At 38.4% G+C, this 17768-nt stretch overlaps 1 protein-coding gene across 6 annotated transcripts; it reads right to left on the bottom strand.

The window, feature by feature from the left end:
- Positions 1-366: 366 nt before the first annotated feature.
- Positions 367-17756, bottom strand: LOC309706032 (natural resistance-associated macrophage protein 2-like). 6 transcript variants are annotated; one of them, XM_082532226.1, is made up of 18 exons: positions 16561-16803; positions 13982-14200; positions 13175-13259; positions 11169-11305; positions 10932-11051; positions 10085-10204; positions 9891-9997; positions 9743-9813; positions 9593-9660; positions 9357-9512; positions 9038-9196; positions 8833-8919; positions 8267-8386; positions 8013-8162; positions 7839-7912; positions 6979-7132; positions 6001-6054; positions 367-2755 (listed from the first exon to the last, which is right to left on the bottom strand). In XM_082532226.1, exons 3-18 carry the CDS (start codon positions 13206-13208, stop codon positions 2678-2680), a joined length of 1689 nt encoding a protein of 562 aa, XP_082388352.1. In that variant the 5' UTR covers positions 13209-13259; positions 13982-14200; positions 16561-16803; the 3' UTR covers positions 367-2677. The 6 variants fall into 6 exon arrangements, with proteins under 6 accessions (XP_082388352.1, XP_082388349.1, XP_082388353.1 ...); XM_082532223.1 differs by lacking the exons at positions 13982-14200; positions 16561-16803 and adding an exon at positions 17586-17756; XM_082532227.1 differs by lacking the exons at positions 13982-14200; positions 16561-16803 and adding an exon at positions 17586-17756 and having other exon boundaries at positions 13175-13228.
- Positions 17757-17768: the final 12 nt, after the last annotated feature.

Here is a 17768-nt window from a genome sequence, read left to right as displayed (position 1 = left end):
CAAACTATGTAAAAGATTTAAAAATAAAATAAAAATCAATAAACACTTAATTTTTTACTTGTAATAAGTTATAAGTTACTCTCGGAACATACTGGAAACACGTTCACAAATCTAATAACTTTCTCTTCCTTTCCTAGGTGATTATTAAATCTTTCAATTTCGCAATATCTCTGAATGCTCTGATTGATGGTCACATTTACATTCTGTGACTGTCAACATGAACTAATTTCATATTTGTTACTTAGATGCTAAAAAAAAGTCCAACACCAGGAAGAACGATACAGAGAAAACGTTATGAGGGATAAAGAGTAAGAAGTTGTTCAACATTCAGTCCAAGTATGAATTTAACAAAGGAAAGACAGAAACTGAAATAAAGTCTATTTTTATTTACCAAGAGCACCATTCAAACTAACAAACAAAAACAAAAAACATACAGACAGCAGGTAATTTAAACTGTGGCCCTTTAGATAGACGTTCCAATACTGTGCCACACTTAACGGTTTTAGAGTTCCAGAAAAAAATCACAATATAATACAGCATCAGTTTTCTGTCTAGACATGAAACCTAAAAATGGTCTTCGGCAGGTGTTTCTGAATTCAAATCATGTTTACAACGTGAAACGTGATGCACCAATCAGAGAAAACCTCGTAACACTGCCAAGGTGGCATAGAGAGACGTACATCTTATTCTAACAAATACAACTCAACATGGAGATATGTTCAGTGACATTTGCATAAAAGACCACACACGTTTCTAGCATTTAACCCATTAATGGTCCTCCAAATTAAATAAACCCTCAAACAAACAGCTTAAAGTGTAATTTCCATTCTTTCAATTATACGCTTCTTTTGCAATCAAGTGCTGATTTGTTCTTTTTGTGCTCAGGATGCCCTAAATGAGGCACAGTGGTAAAAACATGAGGCACTGTGGTCATCTGCACAGTAAATATAACCTACAGTTCATATTTGGTCAGTGGAAAGGTTCGGTTCATTAAACTGCTTCTCAAGTGTCCTATTTCAGATTTGCTTATAGTTTCATTTTATTATTTTCTCCAGTTCCCCGTTGTCTTGACCAGTGCTTTCTCTATACTACATCTTCACTGTTGTGGAGCAAACGAACAAGCATCTGTGTTTCACAGTTGATCACAATTTCTCATATAAGCTCTCTGATGTTAGGCACTGTCTTCTCTGATATTGGAAACAAACTCCACCAGGACTTGAAAACCAGCTTTCAGCAACAAGAAATACCAGAGTTGATGGCTTGGAGATACACCATTTTCCACCGGCTCCCCTCAGCTGCCAATTTTACTCTCCCAGTAAGATTTCAGAATTAAACAATCGCTTTGTTTCTCTGTAGATAACACAGTGAACATCACACCTCTGCACACATTTGGCATAATCAAAAAAAAAAGAAAAAAAAGGCAGCTCTAACACTCTCAAAAGCCAAAGCTAAAAAAAAAAAGCATTTAAAACAAATAGCATAAATAAAATACTGGAATAAACTGACCATAAGATTAACTTTGAAGAAAAACTAAGAACAATAAAAGGGAAGAATGAATAACACAAAAATTAATTAACAAAAGAGAAACACTGAGCTGACTGGACTCTGATCTCTGCACTGATCAGTCATATTGAACCACTGCTATGACAGAAAATTCATAGATGCATTTAATGGGAATGTAAATGTGCTAAAACTGGACACATTAATATTTAATTTAAAGTCTGCATCTTTTAAAAAAAATATTTTTGGACACTTATTAAATCCCACTGCAGTAAGGAGATCTTGAATACTTAATACTTAAAAAAATAAATTAATTTTAAAAAGAAAGTTTGGAGGGATTCATCTCAACGACGAAGCAGCTGTCGAATGAGAGTGACATAAAACTGTCACCTCTTTTATATGCAATATATTAAAAGAGACTTAAACATGGGGAAAAATGTTGACTAATGACACATAAATAAGATCAACAAGGGTTATGTACATATTCAATATATTCTATCAATTTATTGGTCTAATATTGGTCTAATATTAACATCTAACTGAATCTCATTATTGCAGGAATCTCTTTGTCTTGAACAAATAAAAAACCCATAATGCAGCAGCTTTTGACTTTAACATCATATAAATTAACCCTACAGCGCTCGAGTGTGATTGGTTTTCTGCCTTCTTGTTGTGACTATGTGAGGATATCTAAAAGATCCAATGAGATCTCTTTTTAAGATCATGTGAGGCAAAACAGGAACAAGTTAAACGGGTAATTAAAACAAAAACCACGAGCACCTTCATGTGGAATAGCGTGCAGCCTCGAGCGCACTATTTCTCTGAATTACGACTTGGGCAATTCAACATCACGCGCTGTCAGTTTATTTTGTCTGCTTCATGGCTGTAGCGTCTAACCTTATATAGTTACAGCCACAGCAACTGTTTAAACACATCTTCTAATTAAACACTGCTTTCTTAAACATTATTCTTCTGCAAGAGCCGAAGCTGCTGGAGATATTTGTGAATGAAAACGTCACGATCATCCGTGGGCGTTCTGTAAGGACACTTTAAAAACACCTCAGGCACCGAGGGGGTGAAGACTAACACATACTAGCCGAGTTTCAGTGGTCCCACGCTTCAGTCGGGTCATCTAACGGTGTCTACACCACAGTCAAGCACCTGCTCTGAGTGTCCTTCATCTGTCCACCAATGCATTAGAGTCCATATCGTTCAGTAAGTACATGTCTGTGTGACGCGACACACCCAGCTGCATCTGGAAGAGAAGAGGACATGGAGCTCTCATTACTCAGAGGAACAGTCACACACTGAAGACAAATCAGCTGAGCATGATTTAATTGTTAAGCATTTTTATTTGATTTTGCCAGAACTTGTTTTGGTTTTCATAGAAAATGTAAGCTCTTAAAATATGCTAACATTTAGAGAAATCAGTGGAGAGTCAGCATCGGCTTAAATAAAAATATAGTAAACTAAGCGCGCGCACACACACACACACACACTCTTCTTCTGATGACTCGGGAAACCATCTGTGTTACCAAATCCTTTTTATGTTACTCTACATACGTATTATTCACTCTTTTTTAGTTCGACCATAAATCTGGAGAATATGGATTGCCAGGTGTTGGTTCTTTACTTACAAACAGGATGAAATGTCAGAGTTTTAAACTAAATCATTGCAATCAACAATGCACTGTAATTGGTGATTAATAGAGTTAAATCAGTTCAGGATTTGATATTGATTGTTTTATGACTGCAGATTCATTAAAATGTGCTCACCTTGGGTCAGACTTTCCTCATTTAATCCTGGAAAGTCCTGAAAAAGAACATTTCTATAGCCTACTAGGAGGTGCTACACCCTCAAACAGCACCAGTAAGGAGAAATGAAGATTTTTGTAATTTAGCTAACTATTCTAAACACATCAGTTTAACACCTTTACTCTACTGTTTGGGGTTTTACAGTGAGGAGAGTTATCTTTTAAAAAACAAAGATGGGCTTTAAGATTATCATTTACTCAGCTACTTAAAAGTTAAAAACACAGTAATCCTGAGTCCATGTTAGGACTTTCACACAGAAGACGCAAACAAATGTCCTTATATCCATAATGTGAATTTATTTCGGAGACACAGCGGCTTCATCCAGCAGCAGAAAAATAACAGCTTTTCATTCAACCTCCAAAAGAGGGAAGAAAACAGAAATGACCAGAGAACCACATGATATAATTTGAGAGTAGACACAGTTTTCTCTGTAACAGTTCAAATGTTCGTCTGTCATGTTTGTTTTATTGCCAGAGAAGTTATTTATATAAGACAAACTCACGTTCACCTGAAACATATTTCTATCACGTCTAAGAACAGCTTTAGAAATCTTAGAAAAGCTTTTGAGAACTTTATACAAGAGCAGAAATGTTGAACCACCACGCCAGAGAGAGAATTTTAACACAAAAACATCTGAAAAAAACTCGAGGCCTTTACTGTGTTTACAGTGCCCCACACAGCTCATCGTACTCTCATCTTATTGGTCAGTATGTACATGCTACTTGGATATTGCCAAGTCAGGAGCTTTAATACAGTTTATTATATTGTGCAATGTCACAGCAATTTTAATCTTCTTTGTTGTAAAACTGGAAGAAGAGGCTCGTCAGTGTTGGCTGCTAAAACTCATTCACAGTCTAATCATCGTCACTTTACTGATATTGAGCATGCTACCGGGACAAAGAGCAGCTGAGTGAGGGCTGTGTGAAGGCTAACATCAGTCACAGCTGAAACTGAACTGACAAATGGTGACAGCCGAAACATAAACAATTATAAAAAAAAATTAAATCCACCTTTCCTCACCTGAATAATCTTTTATTGCTTTATTTAAAAACATGTCTGTTGTTTTTCTATAAAAACAGGGTATACAACTGTCCTGCAAACTGGTCTGACTAACAAAGCCAGGACAGAAAATAAATAAGGCAACAAAAACAAACTATTTTATTCCCCACTTGATAATCACGCTATCATGTGACTACTTAACTTCACAGTAAAACATTAGGAGGTCTCAGAGTGGAGTCATTAGCTTGGGAAACTGTATAATGTATACACATGAGTGAATCTGCATTTTAATATGAGCTGTGAGATTTCTAAACTTTGTTCATAAATGACTTGTGTGCCCTACACACTGTACCGCACACACAAACTTGTGGTTATGGATTTTAATACATAAACACAACATCCTTTGTCATGGCTGCTACTCAAACACAGTCCTAACAACTTTAAATGATTACAGTGTTGTACTAGAGCACATGCACATAAATCCACCTTCCCCATCAGTTATACACATCTTACTATTGTATACCTGAAGTTCAACAAAAAATAACAAATATAGTACTGAGGTTAATTTGGTATCGCAGAAAACAAACAAAAATAAAAAGAATGCACAAAATCATTATTTTTGCACATGCAATAAAGGCTTGAAAGCAAAGGACGCTTCTGCACACTGCTAAAAACACAAGTATGATTTCACTGATGGGCTCACTTCAACCTGAGTCTCTGGCATCATAAACTACAGAGGTGCTAACAGAGGCTCGGGGGATGATGCTGCAGTCACACAAAGCTTCACCTGCTTGCCTGTGTCACTAATGTGCACTCAGGAATTAATTTCATCGATCATTTGTGCATTAAAAACATTATTAAAGCAGCTTTCAGGGGCCAGACACACACCAATTTTGGAAATGATAAGGTGACTTTCAGACTTTCCTCCATTCAAGTCAGTTTTTCTGTTTTCTGGCTCTGATTTAAAATGTATTTTTACAGACTTGTGCATTAACTACACGTGCACTCTAAGCTCGGACTCCAAACACAAGAAGCAACAAGTGAAAGATGTGCATGATGCTCAAAGATGCCACTGTAAATTCTTCGATATGCTAGACAAGAATGCTGAAAACAAAAAAAAACCCCTGTAATATAAGGGCTGGATATCTATTGGACATTTGACTCTCATGTGTCATAATATTATTTTTAGACATTATCTAGCAGTATTAGACTTGTTTTTTAAGCTAATGAGTCACACTTGAAGAGAGCTGACTCTGAGATTAAAAAAATAAAATAAAGGATATTGAGGTAGACTGAGTGGGAATCATAAAATGTGCAGTGTGGCTTCACACTGGGAGGATTAGGGTGATTAAGAGCAGGACAAATCATAGGTTAAATTAGAGTTTAAAAATCATCACATTTCTACTTGGCTGAAGTATCAAATGCTGGAAGATAACATCCTGTGCTGGTGTCATATGAATGTCTGAGAGCCTAAAAAAAGGCTCCCAGACAGATATCTTAAAAAAACCCCCAAGATATCCAGCCCTTTAAAAAATAAAAGTCAAATGTGCTTTCATGATCCTAAAGAGTCCCGGCTGTGTACGGGGCGCCCAGAGTAAAGAGACATGCTGTTGGTTACAGTCGTGTTCAGCTTTAGGAGTCGTACTCTGACTGCTCCTCTATGAGCACAGCGGGCCGATTGCTTACCCTGCTACAACAGTCCAGGCAGGAGACGCCCAGGGCAACCAGACAGTGCCAAGCCTGCAAGGAGGAAGAAGCGAGAGGACATTACAGACTTTGTGTGTGTGCACCTTTTCAATGTCTAGAAAGTGAAGCATTCAAATTTTTGAAAAAAATATTATTCATTTGCTACCGATATGTTCTGATTACTGCTGGGTGGGTTATCTTGCTTTTTCCAGCCATCAATACACAGCCAGAAAGATTTAGTGTAATATTGTATTTGCCAGTATAACAACTGTGATCTCAACTTTTGGAATTTAGGGTTTTATGAAGTTTAGACTCATCTTGCTTCATTTCTTGTCATGTTGCTTCTGTGCTGTGGGCACACACGGTGTTTTAAAATAGATTTTTTTTTTACCATTCTTTACTTTATTTTTCTGATGACATTCAAATGTTTTCTGATCTATAATCCCAATAGAAGCATGTCACTGTAAACCTACTAAAAAAAAAAAAACACCAGTAAAAAATAAAAATAAAAGAAATGCATAAAATTTAAGATAATTCTGTAATACAAAATGAAAAAGGCAGAAATCTTTTAAGAAATGATTGTGGCACCCATCAAAAGAAGCCAATTGAAGGGGGGCTTGGACATCTCACGGGGATACCTCCTGGGTAATGCTTTTCGGGCATGTGGGACGAGATTATGGGGCAGACCCGAGACATAGTGGAGAGATTACTTCTCTCAGCTGGCTTTGAAACACCTCGGTCTCACTCAGAGGAGCTGGAGAGAGAGAGGTCTGGCGATCTGGGTTCCTATGAACAGAACCCAGATCAATGGCAGAAAATAGATGGATGGACAGACTTTTGGTTATACCACCCAGGACTAATTCTGGTTATTAGAAAATAAGATGTGTGAAAACATGCTCTGCAGTCCTATCAACATGAGATTAGACTACAGGCATCAACAGACAACAATTTAGACATGAAACAGCAATCATAACTCACCAGGTATGCCACAAAGGCCAGATAGGCTACAGAGAGGAGAGCAGCTAAAACATAGAGCACCACGCTGTTCAGGGCCGTCACATAAACAATCACAAAATATATGTTGATTGCACAAACGCCCAGGATGAGGATACCTCCCGAAATCTTCCACCCCCTAGAGGAAACAGACTTTGGATTAGACAATTGGGAAATCCTGTGCTTTCTAAACTAACAGAGTCCTCAAAATACCGGTACTTCCTAACACTGCAAATTGACCAGAAACACATTTTTTCCCAGAAACACACAGACTCACTTCTGTTAGTTAGTCACACTGCTGCATAAATTCCTATTTTGCGCAACTCCATTTTAGACAGCTTAAATATAAATATATGGTTGATTTAATAAATGACCCGTCTGTGCATTAGATAAGTAAACAGTCACAATGACAACTCTGAGCAGAGTCGACTGTATGTCACATGACACCACGTCTACACCTGAGTCAGTCCAGTCCTTTTATGCTGACCTGAGTAAAACATCCAGAGAATACAGTTGGGGGTCCGGACTTTGTGTTGCTTGGTTTTATATTTGGATAAAGACCAAACAGGGTCAAACAATGGACTTCGCTAAATCAGTTGTTCCTTGGCCTCAGTCCATCATTATTTCCCTAAACTCCGAGGCTACGGGAAGAGATGCTTTGGACTGTGCTGCTAATGTTTTCATTTGTGTTAAATTCATTGATCGTACACAGACTTCAACTACATGAAGGGCCAAGAAAAGCTTGCTTCTTGAGATAATTATCCTGTCAGTTATGAGTAAAATGCATACAGTTTGTACTTAATAAAGAAGAGAATAAAAACTATTAAAACATTTATTTCACTTACAATCCGTTAGCAAAGTCGTTCATTATGGATTTCAGACTTGTGAAGGTCAGAATTGGGATCAAAGCAAATGGAAGCTGAAGGATGAGAAGAGTGAATATTTTTAACAAGAACACAAAAAGACCATCAAAAATGTTTCAGTACAAACTGCACTGAGGGGAAGATACTCGTGCTGACCTGCAGGCTCTGCAGCACATTCAGAAAGTCATTCATCCCAGTCAAATGGTGAACATCCTGGAAAATGGCGACCAGCAGTGTAGGCGTGATGGCGATGGAGCGGGTCAGCAGCACCCGTGCAAAACGAGACCACCGCAGGTTCAGGAAACCCTTAAAAACACGAAAGCAGAAACATCAGTGCAGAGCTGTTTCCTTTTTTAAACAGAGGAAAGTGGTATCTAAGTAAAATACACTGTGCCAACATGTGTTCCTACCTCCATCACAAACTGTCCAGAGTACGTGCCCGTCATGGTGGAGCTCTGTCCAGCTGCCAGAATACCGATAGCCCAGATGTAGAGAGCTGCTGGTCCAAAGAAACACCCCAGGACGATCCCCTGAACACATGTATCAAACAAAGTTAAGTGTCAACATACATGTTCATCTGGGTAAAGTCTAATCTAGGACAAACAGCCATTTCAAAGTGATGAATGGTAAAATAAATTGGTACTCACACAATGTGTAAATTAGCCTTTTTAGATATTATTAATAGGAAAGTAAAGAGTAAAAACACTTTGATTCAACTCTAGAAACACACCTAAACACCCAAGGAGCCATTTTGTGAAAATACCTCTATGATATGTTTACACTGTCTTAATGTCACACAAGGGGAAAACATTTGTTTTTTTTTAATTAAAAAAAATTAGATAATCAAGCCATAAACTGCTAGATGCTCCTTCCCTTTCTACTCTGATGTTATTCTGTATTATTTTAGTAGCTCCAAAATGAGACATTATGCAACCTGCTCATCAGAACTGCAGAGACTTACAGACTGTGGACTTACCCCTTTGTAAATGTCCACTTCGAGTGTGTTGTTGTTAAGAGGGAAGAGATCTGTGTGAGGGCTGCCAGTTTTATTGCACATTGCATTCTGCAGGAACACAGTCAGCAACAACTTGATCACCACTGTTTCACTTATAATTTACTGTATCTCAAAATGACCCACACACGCTTTCAACAGTCCTCAGTATGGCGCCATGGACACTCACCACGTCCATGTTGGATTTACTGTAGAAGGCCTGAGCAAAGACTGCGACGACAAACACATTGATGAGGAAGGAGACAAAGAGGGCGATAGCCGACTCAATGAAGAAGTACTTGTTGGCTTCCTTGACTTCCTTTTTATTTTTGCGGTCGACTTCCCGAGACTGAATAAGGAGGGGAGATAAAAAACAATAAGCTTAAAAACGTTACTTTAAAATGTTTTTTTTCCCACTCATAAGGTTATTCATGAAACAGTTTTCACATTCATTTAGGAAAATCTAATTTCTCTTAGTCTACACACAACAGTACATTGATGTTTCTAACCTTGACCAAGGCTGAATGCAGGTAGATGTTGTGGGGCATGATGACAGCACCTACAATTCCCACTGCCTGCTCCAGCTGCACAGGCCCACAGCCGGCACAGTAGGGTACAAACATACCCTTCAGCAACTCCCCCTGGTCCGGTTTTACCAGCACATACTACAGGGAGAAAACACAAAATCAACCCTGTGATGCAGCCACACACTGGGTGACAAATGCTTCAGGTGACCAAAACGTACCTCATAACCAAAACTAAGAGCCATTATAGTGATCAGAAAGCCAAAGAAAGCTTCAAGTTTCCTCAGTCCTGCAGAGATATAAACATATGTAATCACTTGGGTTCCAATCTGGTTGCATCAGTTGCATATCTGCATCAACAAATCACATACCATATTTGTCTAAAAAGAGGAACACGAATGTGTCTGTGATGGTGATGAGAACTCCTCCCCACAGTGGGATCCTGAGCGAGAAAGAATCCTTTTTTGTAAATCTGCAAAATCATATAAACTTTTCCAATACAAGTGTCAAAGACGTTACCTGCCCACAGAAAGGAGGTTGAGAGCTATGGCACAGCCAATGACCTCCTGCATGTCTGAGCCAATAATGGCCAGTTCCACCATCAGCCAGAGGATGATGCGAGGAACCTGAAATTAAATAGAATGTATTATAAATAATGAAAGACAAGAAAGATGTGACTCAGGTGTGTCTTGAGGGTGGAGGGGGGTGCTCACGGTGGAATACTGGCGGTTGCAGACTTCAGCCAGGTGCATCCCTGTGACCACCCCGAGGCGAGCAGCCAGCCTCTGCAACAGCAGCCCGATGATAGTGGATACAAGGAGAACCCATAGGAGCTGAAGAAGGCGAAGCACGAAATCAGCACATGTGGCCACATCTGCACAGACCCCTAGATTTCTTGTATGAGTTCATGTTTGCTCAATACAGTGAGATGCATTAAGACTTTCCAACATAAAAATGACCTTTGACAACCTCCCCTGTACCCTTAATGACGAGATTGAACACTTCAATAAATAATGAACAAAGATTTAGCTGCAAGGGCAGAGATCACCCTCCCTCACGTCGGATGCAAACCCAGTCATTTTGTTTTATAAGCAGGCCTGAAATATGACATAAACCCTTCAGATCAGATTTAAAAAAGCCTCGAGAGTTACTTCTAATCAGTTTTCAAGGGGTAAAGAGTTAAAACTAAGATTTCAAATTAGCATTTTATCTGCAACACAGCATATTTATTTATTTATTAATAAAAGGGAGTTATCATAGATGCAGACAACAGAGCAATCATGCAGCTTATTATACAAGTGAAGTACTGAGCTAGAGACAAAATATGACCCTGGTTTCTTAAAAAAAAAAAAAGAAGAAGAAGAAAAAAGGCAGTAATATTTTTAAAAGAAAAAGTATCTGAAAGTATCTGAAGACAGAATTACTTCCTGAAATATAAAGTGAAAGGATTGAATCCTGAAACATTCGAAGTATAGTTGTTATTTTCCTAAATCTACCTCCACTGCCTGCAAAACTACACCCACAGTTTATTTTTCTGGGTGGATTAACGTTTTCATTCACCTTAAAGCCAGCTGCAGCTCCAGACTGCAGGTCTGATTCGATGTTCCCCGGATCCAGATAAGCAATGCTCATCAAAAACCCCGGTCCAGTGAAAGCCCAGAGCTTACGGAAACTGAACAACTGAACAGAAACAGAATTTTCCTTTTGAATCAAATAATATGCAAAACATATACTTACAAATAAAATATTTTTCCTGTGTGTCTAAATGAAACACACTATTTGTGATGGCAGTGGTACCTGGTTTTCACTGTCTGGAATGGGCACCCTCTCTTCAAAGTATGTGGAGAAGGGTTCATCCTGGGCCACAGGTGAAGCAGGAGGGGAGATGGAGCTGTACTGGTTTGTGTGGACTCCATTCTCCTGAGGGGAGTCCTCTGATGAAAGCACAGCAGGACAAACAGAGGGACTCTCATTAGTCATCACACAGAGTACCCTTAGGTAGCGTTACACACGTCTTTTCATTCATTATCAACATCCTCCCGTGTTTTCTGTTGACCAAACACATTGCAGCAATGGAGATGTAGTTAAAAAAAACAACTGTGAGGGCCAGATTTACTAAAGAGGGCAAAATAGCGTGTGAGCACAATCCCCAAATGGCGGTCATAGGCGTGGTTAATTTTGCAGTTAATTTGAAAAGGTTGCGCTGTTTTCTGAACACTTGCTTGATTTAAATGTTCTCCTCCCTATATTTTACGCATTGAGAAAAATTAAGCCAGAACCCAGTTTGTGCCAGTGCGACGCATTATTATATCTGGACGTAAGCGCTGTTTTAAACTCTGTATAGTTATTGTGAAACTCTGATTTATGGATGTGGCATAATCACTATGATAGAAAAAAATCTCAGCTAAATTCACTAATTCACACATAAAGCATGACAATTGACAATTAAGGGAAGGGTTTTTTTGGCAGGTTTTGCAGCTTGCTTAAAATACTTGAAATAATCAAATATTGACTCTGTCAGTCTAACTGCACTTGGAAAAACGTTTGAGACACACAATCTAACACTTGTCTGGGATCCAGGGGCTTTCTAACAGCACAAGTACACCCTCTGGAAAAAGGCAAACAAAACTCATTGCTTCTAATCTACATGCAACACAAGCACTTTGGTCTAAGACTTTAAATTACAAGCCTTTACTCGCTGAGCAGTAACCTGTAATTAGCTCCACATTGTTTGCATGTTAACCTCAGAAACTCCAGCAAAAAAGAAAAGAACTACATGAAAACACCAGAAAACAAAAGAACTAAAAAACAACTCCAAGATTAAAATAAGAAACAGATCTATAATAGTTTGTCCAAAGTGCATGTAAATGCAGAGAACTGCTACTCACTGAGTTTGGACTTTTCATGTCTTGCCCCCTCCATCTCCAACTCACTAAGGTCCTAAAGTCCACAGTTGCCTAAGTATTAGCTTTTATATGACGTTGCCTTTATCATCATTTTTTTTTTAGACATGAGCTGTTACGAGGACACTGTGACCCCGCCTTTCTAAAAATGACCCACACAGAGAGAGAAGTAAATATGGCGCACGCACTATGTGCTCGAGGAAGTCAATACATTACAAAACCCGCCCTTTCTCACACATGGGAAAAAAAGCACAGACAGTTTTTCAAAGAATCTGAGTTAGCGACAAAGTTTTATTAGCGTCAGAGTTTTTACTGTTTATCACAGTAAACACACTGTGTGCCTTTTAAAAAGATGGACCATGTTTATCTTTTTAAGATAAATAATTTAAAGTCATAAAGGAAAACACTGTTACAGCAGCTATCAGTGTACTCACTGGCTCATGTTACCGGTCATAATTGGCGTAATTATAATACAGAGTGGGGATTACACGGAAAAATGCATTTGACTTCTTAAATTGCTTTCTTGTCAGTTTTTTGACACCTGTTGGTTCAGATTTCTGAACATGAATATCTGCAGTCTGTTCAGGTTTTGTTGTGCTGCTCTTAAATCTCTTCGCAGAGAATCATTTCAGCTGGGAGGAAGCTATTTTTTGGGAAGACAAGATATCACCACAGGTGTGCATTAAGTAGTCAGCCAGGAAGTAATCGGGGTCATTTACAATTCTTCTTCTGATTTATTCTCGTTCAGATTTTTTGCTGATTATAATCTGAATATTAAGCTCCCTGTGACTCAGAATATGCCTCCAGCCACAGCCAAATGTCCAAAGTGTTTAATATTGGACAACATGTTGAGTGGGTCTGTATTTTAAGGGTCATGTTTCAGTCATCTTAAACGTGTACCTTCCAGGAGGTCTCCGTCTTGCTTGGGCTTCATCAGGGCAGGCTGAGGGATCCCTGGGAAGATGAGGGATGAATATCAGCCTCCCTGCAAAAAGACAACAGTTGCATAATCTGAGAATTAAAACATGAGTAAAGAAAAATTTTATAACAAAACACATTTTTCAAAAGGAAGAACAAACTATTTAACACGAGACATGACTGTGCAGCAATTTCTGTTCCTCTTTAAGAAAACAAATTGAAAAACACTGAACGGTGAAGGTCATAACAATGACTAAGCAACATTAAAAGCAAGTCAAAGGACACTACATTAATGGGATCGTCTAACAGGAAACACTGAGCTGACCACTGTCAGCCAAGTTTCACTTCTACCACACACTCTGTGCTGCTCGTAACGGAAACTGAGGAATGAAATGTGAAACCTCAGTCTTGCAAAATAACTTTTATAACACCATGATGTTTGACAAAGAGGGAGCAAAGGGCCACGGAAATCACATGACACACAGCAGGACCATGTGACAAGGAGCAGATGGTGAAGATTCGGCAGCTTTTCCAACCACCAAAGTTTCCAGTGCCACTTCTTTCACCTGATCATGTGACCTGATTAATGCGCATTATAAGACGACATGTTTCCTCAGCAGCAGTATTTAAATTAACAGTCTTAAAGATGTGGCAGAAAGCTAAGAAACAAAACAAAACGTAAAAGGGAATGCATAAACTAAATAAATTCAAAAATATTTTTTAATGTATTTATTTGGACAATGTGATTTGACATTTCTACTGAAGCTATTAAAACGATCACATTTTTACCTCAAGCCTTTAGTTTCCACCTGTTTTCTGTTTAAAAAGTTCATTTAGAGCAGCAAGGTTTTTTTTATGATTGTATCCCTGGGAGGAAAAATTATCAGATTTCCACATCAAGCTGTCCACGATCCTTCTCGTTCCTGTTGACATGCCATACAGCTGGAGACAGACTGCTAAATATTTTTATTTTTACTTGTTTTTGCACCTCTTCACACCTTTGTGAAACTGCACAAAATGAATGAAGAAATCAAAAAATAAATAAATACATAATGAACTTTTTAAATGAAGCTTGTAATTGTCTAGATCTAACCATCAGGATTTAAGTTGCTGATTTCTGGGCCACAAAACACTTTCTTCATTTTCGGCCTCTCCGGCCTCATGTGCTCTCGTGTGGTCAAAGCCAGAAGCCACAACTGGAGAAACTGAAAATAAGGTTTCAAATACCTTTGCAACTATGCAGAGTGGCATTATTGTGTAGTTATCATAACCATGAAATATGAACAAGCAATTGCTAATAAACAATTCACGATCAAAGTCATGCTATTGACATAGGGATCACTTTCTGGACTTACAAAAGCACAGCAAGTCCCTTAACAGAGACCACCCTCACTCTCACTCATGCATTGTCCTGAGCTTAATGACCATGTGACTCCCCTCTCCCATCACTCATTGCACAAGTTTTTAAACATAAAATTGATCTCACGCCATCATGTCTTAAAGCAAAGGTTCTGTTTCTCCACATAAACAGCAGTAAGAGAAATTTCAGTTAACTGTCCTGTCACTTCCACGTGCACGTGTGTGTGTGTGTATACTTTTTGTTTTCTTATTTTTTTCTGCACTGACGCACTCAGGTCCACTGTTTATTGCCAAGATCTCAGTTTGCGCATTGACAGTCATGTGTGACACCAGACTGCTACACGTCAACAACTTTATTATTACGCTCACTGCTAGAAGCAGCTTTGCAAAAAGGGACAGACACAGCAAAAAAAGTAAACTAAATAAAGCTATCTGCCCTACGCCTCACATTCCGGTGTGGATGTGTGCTGTACTAGTCCCAGCGTGACCTTGATTAGAATCATAGATTGTGTAACTCTTTCAGTTACACATTTAAACGGTGATGAAAGAAAATCAGCTTTCCAGCAGTAGTGAGTTGATTTCAATCATAATCATGTGATTCTGCATTTAATATAAATATGACTTATTAATGTCACCAGTGTGACATTTGCAAAGACGTCAACTTATTTCATCAGTTCTGTCAAACATTAAAATTTGAACACCTTGTAAAGTTGGATTTACTTTCTTCATCTAAATTAATTTTGAAAAAGAAAAAATTGTTGGAGTAGTAAAAATTCACATTGCTTAGTCAGCCATTTGTTAACTTAGCCCAATGAACATTAATGAATCTAATCTGCAAGATGCAGCTTTTCCTATCACTACATACAAGACAACTCCCAAACAGAAACTGGTCTCTAATGTCACAGCCCTCAAGGACTTTTACGCCCTATGTTGAAAAAGATCTTACATAAATAAGCCACAATAAGCAAAAAACTAACAAACAAAAGAACAAAAAAAGAATGATCATGATACACCAACCTCTCTGTCGCATGACAATTTAAAAAAAATATGAAAAATAAGCAGAACCAAAACTGTTCCCAAAATATAAAATCCAAATATATATCCAAATCCAATGCCAGCACACAGGTCTGTCTGGTCGAATGAGAGCTAAACTCTTCAACCAGGATAAACTACTGCAAAAACCCGGTCTATCAAGGAAACGCACACACTTCACGTGCAGTATTAACTGAGCCAGTGATCCTTACTTTAGAAAAGCCCAGTTTGAGTTTGGATTAGGGCTGCCACAAACGATTATTTTGATAGTCGACTAGTCACCGATTATTTATGCGATTAGTCGACTAATCAGATCATCATCCACTGGACGTAAAACTAAAGCTTATTGCACCAGCAGCATCTGCTCTTATATAACTATCATTAGCTTACAGCTTTAAGCTTTTAAGGTGCTAACTAAAAATAAAGACAAGATGATAGTTTATTCAATTTTAATGAAATTTGCAGATTGTTTCGGTAAAGTTTAATAAACTCCTTGCTATCTAAAATATAACAGGACACCGGAGTATATTCTCCAGCATCTCACACTTCTGATAATCAGCTGTCTGCTTGACGTTTATTCAGCTGTGTAAAAACTATAACTTTAATCTCAGCCAAACCGATTTACTCAGGAACAAATAAAATACTAAAAAAAAGCCAAACAATAACATTTTTAATTTATCTAAGTGACTCATATATATTTAACCTGAGTCACGAAAGACGGCGGTGGGTTTGAAAACAATTTGCCGGGAGTCCGGTGTTCTCACGGCGCTAGTGACCTAGCCCCCAGCTAGCTATCGAGCTAGTGGGTAACAGACGTCTCCGAAAACGTCGGAGCGCTTTTGAAAATATGTGGTGTCCTGATAAACTGAGCAGATATTTGAGGTTTACACAGCTACATTATCGCCTGAAAATATGTTAAACGTTTATTTTGTGACCCAGAAAGAATAATAAGAGTAATATTAAAACTAACTAGCTACCGCCATTGTTGGAAACTAAGCTGGGCCGCGCTATGAATTCTGGGACACAGCTGCTTCTTCTTCTTCGGGGTTTAACGGCAGCTGGCATCCTTGTACATGCTGTGCTGCCATCTTCTGTTTCAGTCCGTTATTACACTCTTAAATCCTGCTATTATTCCTGCGTCTTTTGCGATCTTACAAAGCTTCAAACGACACGTCGACTATTAAATCAGTCGTCGACGATTTTGATAGTCGACGTAATCGTGACTAGTCGACAAATCGTGGCAGCCCTAGTTTGGATTGAAGATCAACTAAAATTAAGATACTAAGCTTAAACTTTAAAACAGGGGTAATTTAGTGTGTGTTTTTACTGCATTTATTAGGTTATTATGGCATCTTTTGTCATTTTAAAAGTCGTAAGAAGAGATGATGATCCTTCTTCATTTAAGACACTTTGGGGTTATACAATGATCCTTATTAACGGGGTAACTCCACTAACTGTCACCCAGTGACTATATTAATTAGGGATGCTGCTTTCACTTGATTTTACGGATATTGGTTGGTAATTATCCTGTTAGCACCTTGTTTTCACCTTCAAGTGCAGTAATGAGCCATTCATTCATTCATTCATTCATTCAGTCAGTCAGTCTCCCTCTCTTTATCTACTAATATTTCTCATCAGTTCAATTATTTTATTCTACTCACTATTTGCTATTTTATTTTTGTTTGCTTTTTCCTAGCTACAAAATTTATATCACCATAGTACTGTCCACCTGATACTCATGCCAGTGAGCCACACTAAATATAAACTATGTTGCATCAAGGTGAACCTGGAAGCTATTAAAAAAAGAGAGAAACATGACTGCCTAACACTACCCAGAACTCCAGAACAAGTTCAGGCATCTATCCTCCCGACAAATCCGCTAACATATAAATCTACAGTACTGTACTACTGTTATGAGCCACCAAGCTAACAAGTTTCCATGATATATTAGCTGCATGGCTAGGCCAATGTTACTTCAACCAAGTACAAAAACGAAACGTACCTACGTGTGCTGTGCGGGTCAAAAAAAATCAGCGTTTTGACCGTGAAAATTAAGGCTGGTTGTAAAGTTGTTCCATGTGTTTAGATCTTGAGAGTAGCTGAGCACGTTACCAAGCTAAAATCCGGCAAAGTATCTTCCCATGTTAACAGCAGGCTATAGTCACACTGCGCATGTGCGCAAATG

Source organism: Aulonocara stuartgranti, assembly GCF_965226115.1.
Source record: "Aulonocara stuartgranti genome assembly, chromosome: 5".
NCBI lineage: Eukaryota > Metazoa > Chordata > Actinopteri > Cichliformes > Cichlidae > Aulonocara > Aulonocara stuartgranti.
This window is presented reverse-complemented; position numbering and strand designations above follow the sequence as displayed.

Excerpts from the sequence above, each read along its gene's own strand:
- LOC309706032 (XM_082532223.1), bottom strand. The coding sequence starts at position 13,208 with ATGAAGCCCAAGCAAGACGGAGACCTCCTGGAAG. Across the intron at positions 11,306-13,174 it reads AGACGGAGACCTCCTGGAAG|AGGACTCCCCTCAGGAGAAT; the intron begins GTACACGTTTAA and ends TGCTTTCATCAG. Across the intron at positions 9,661-9,742 it reads CCTCTTTTTAGACAAATATG|GACTGAGGAAACTTGAAGCT; the intron begins GTATGTGATTTG and ends ATATCTCTGCAG.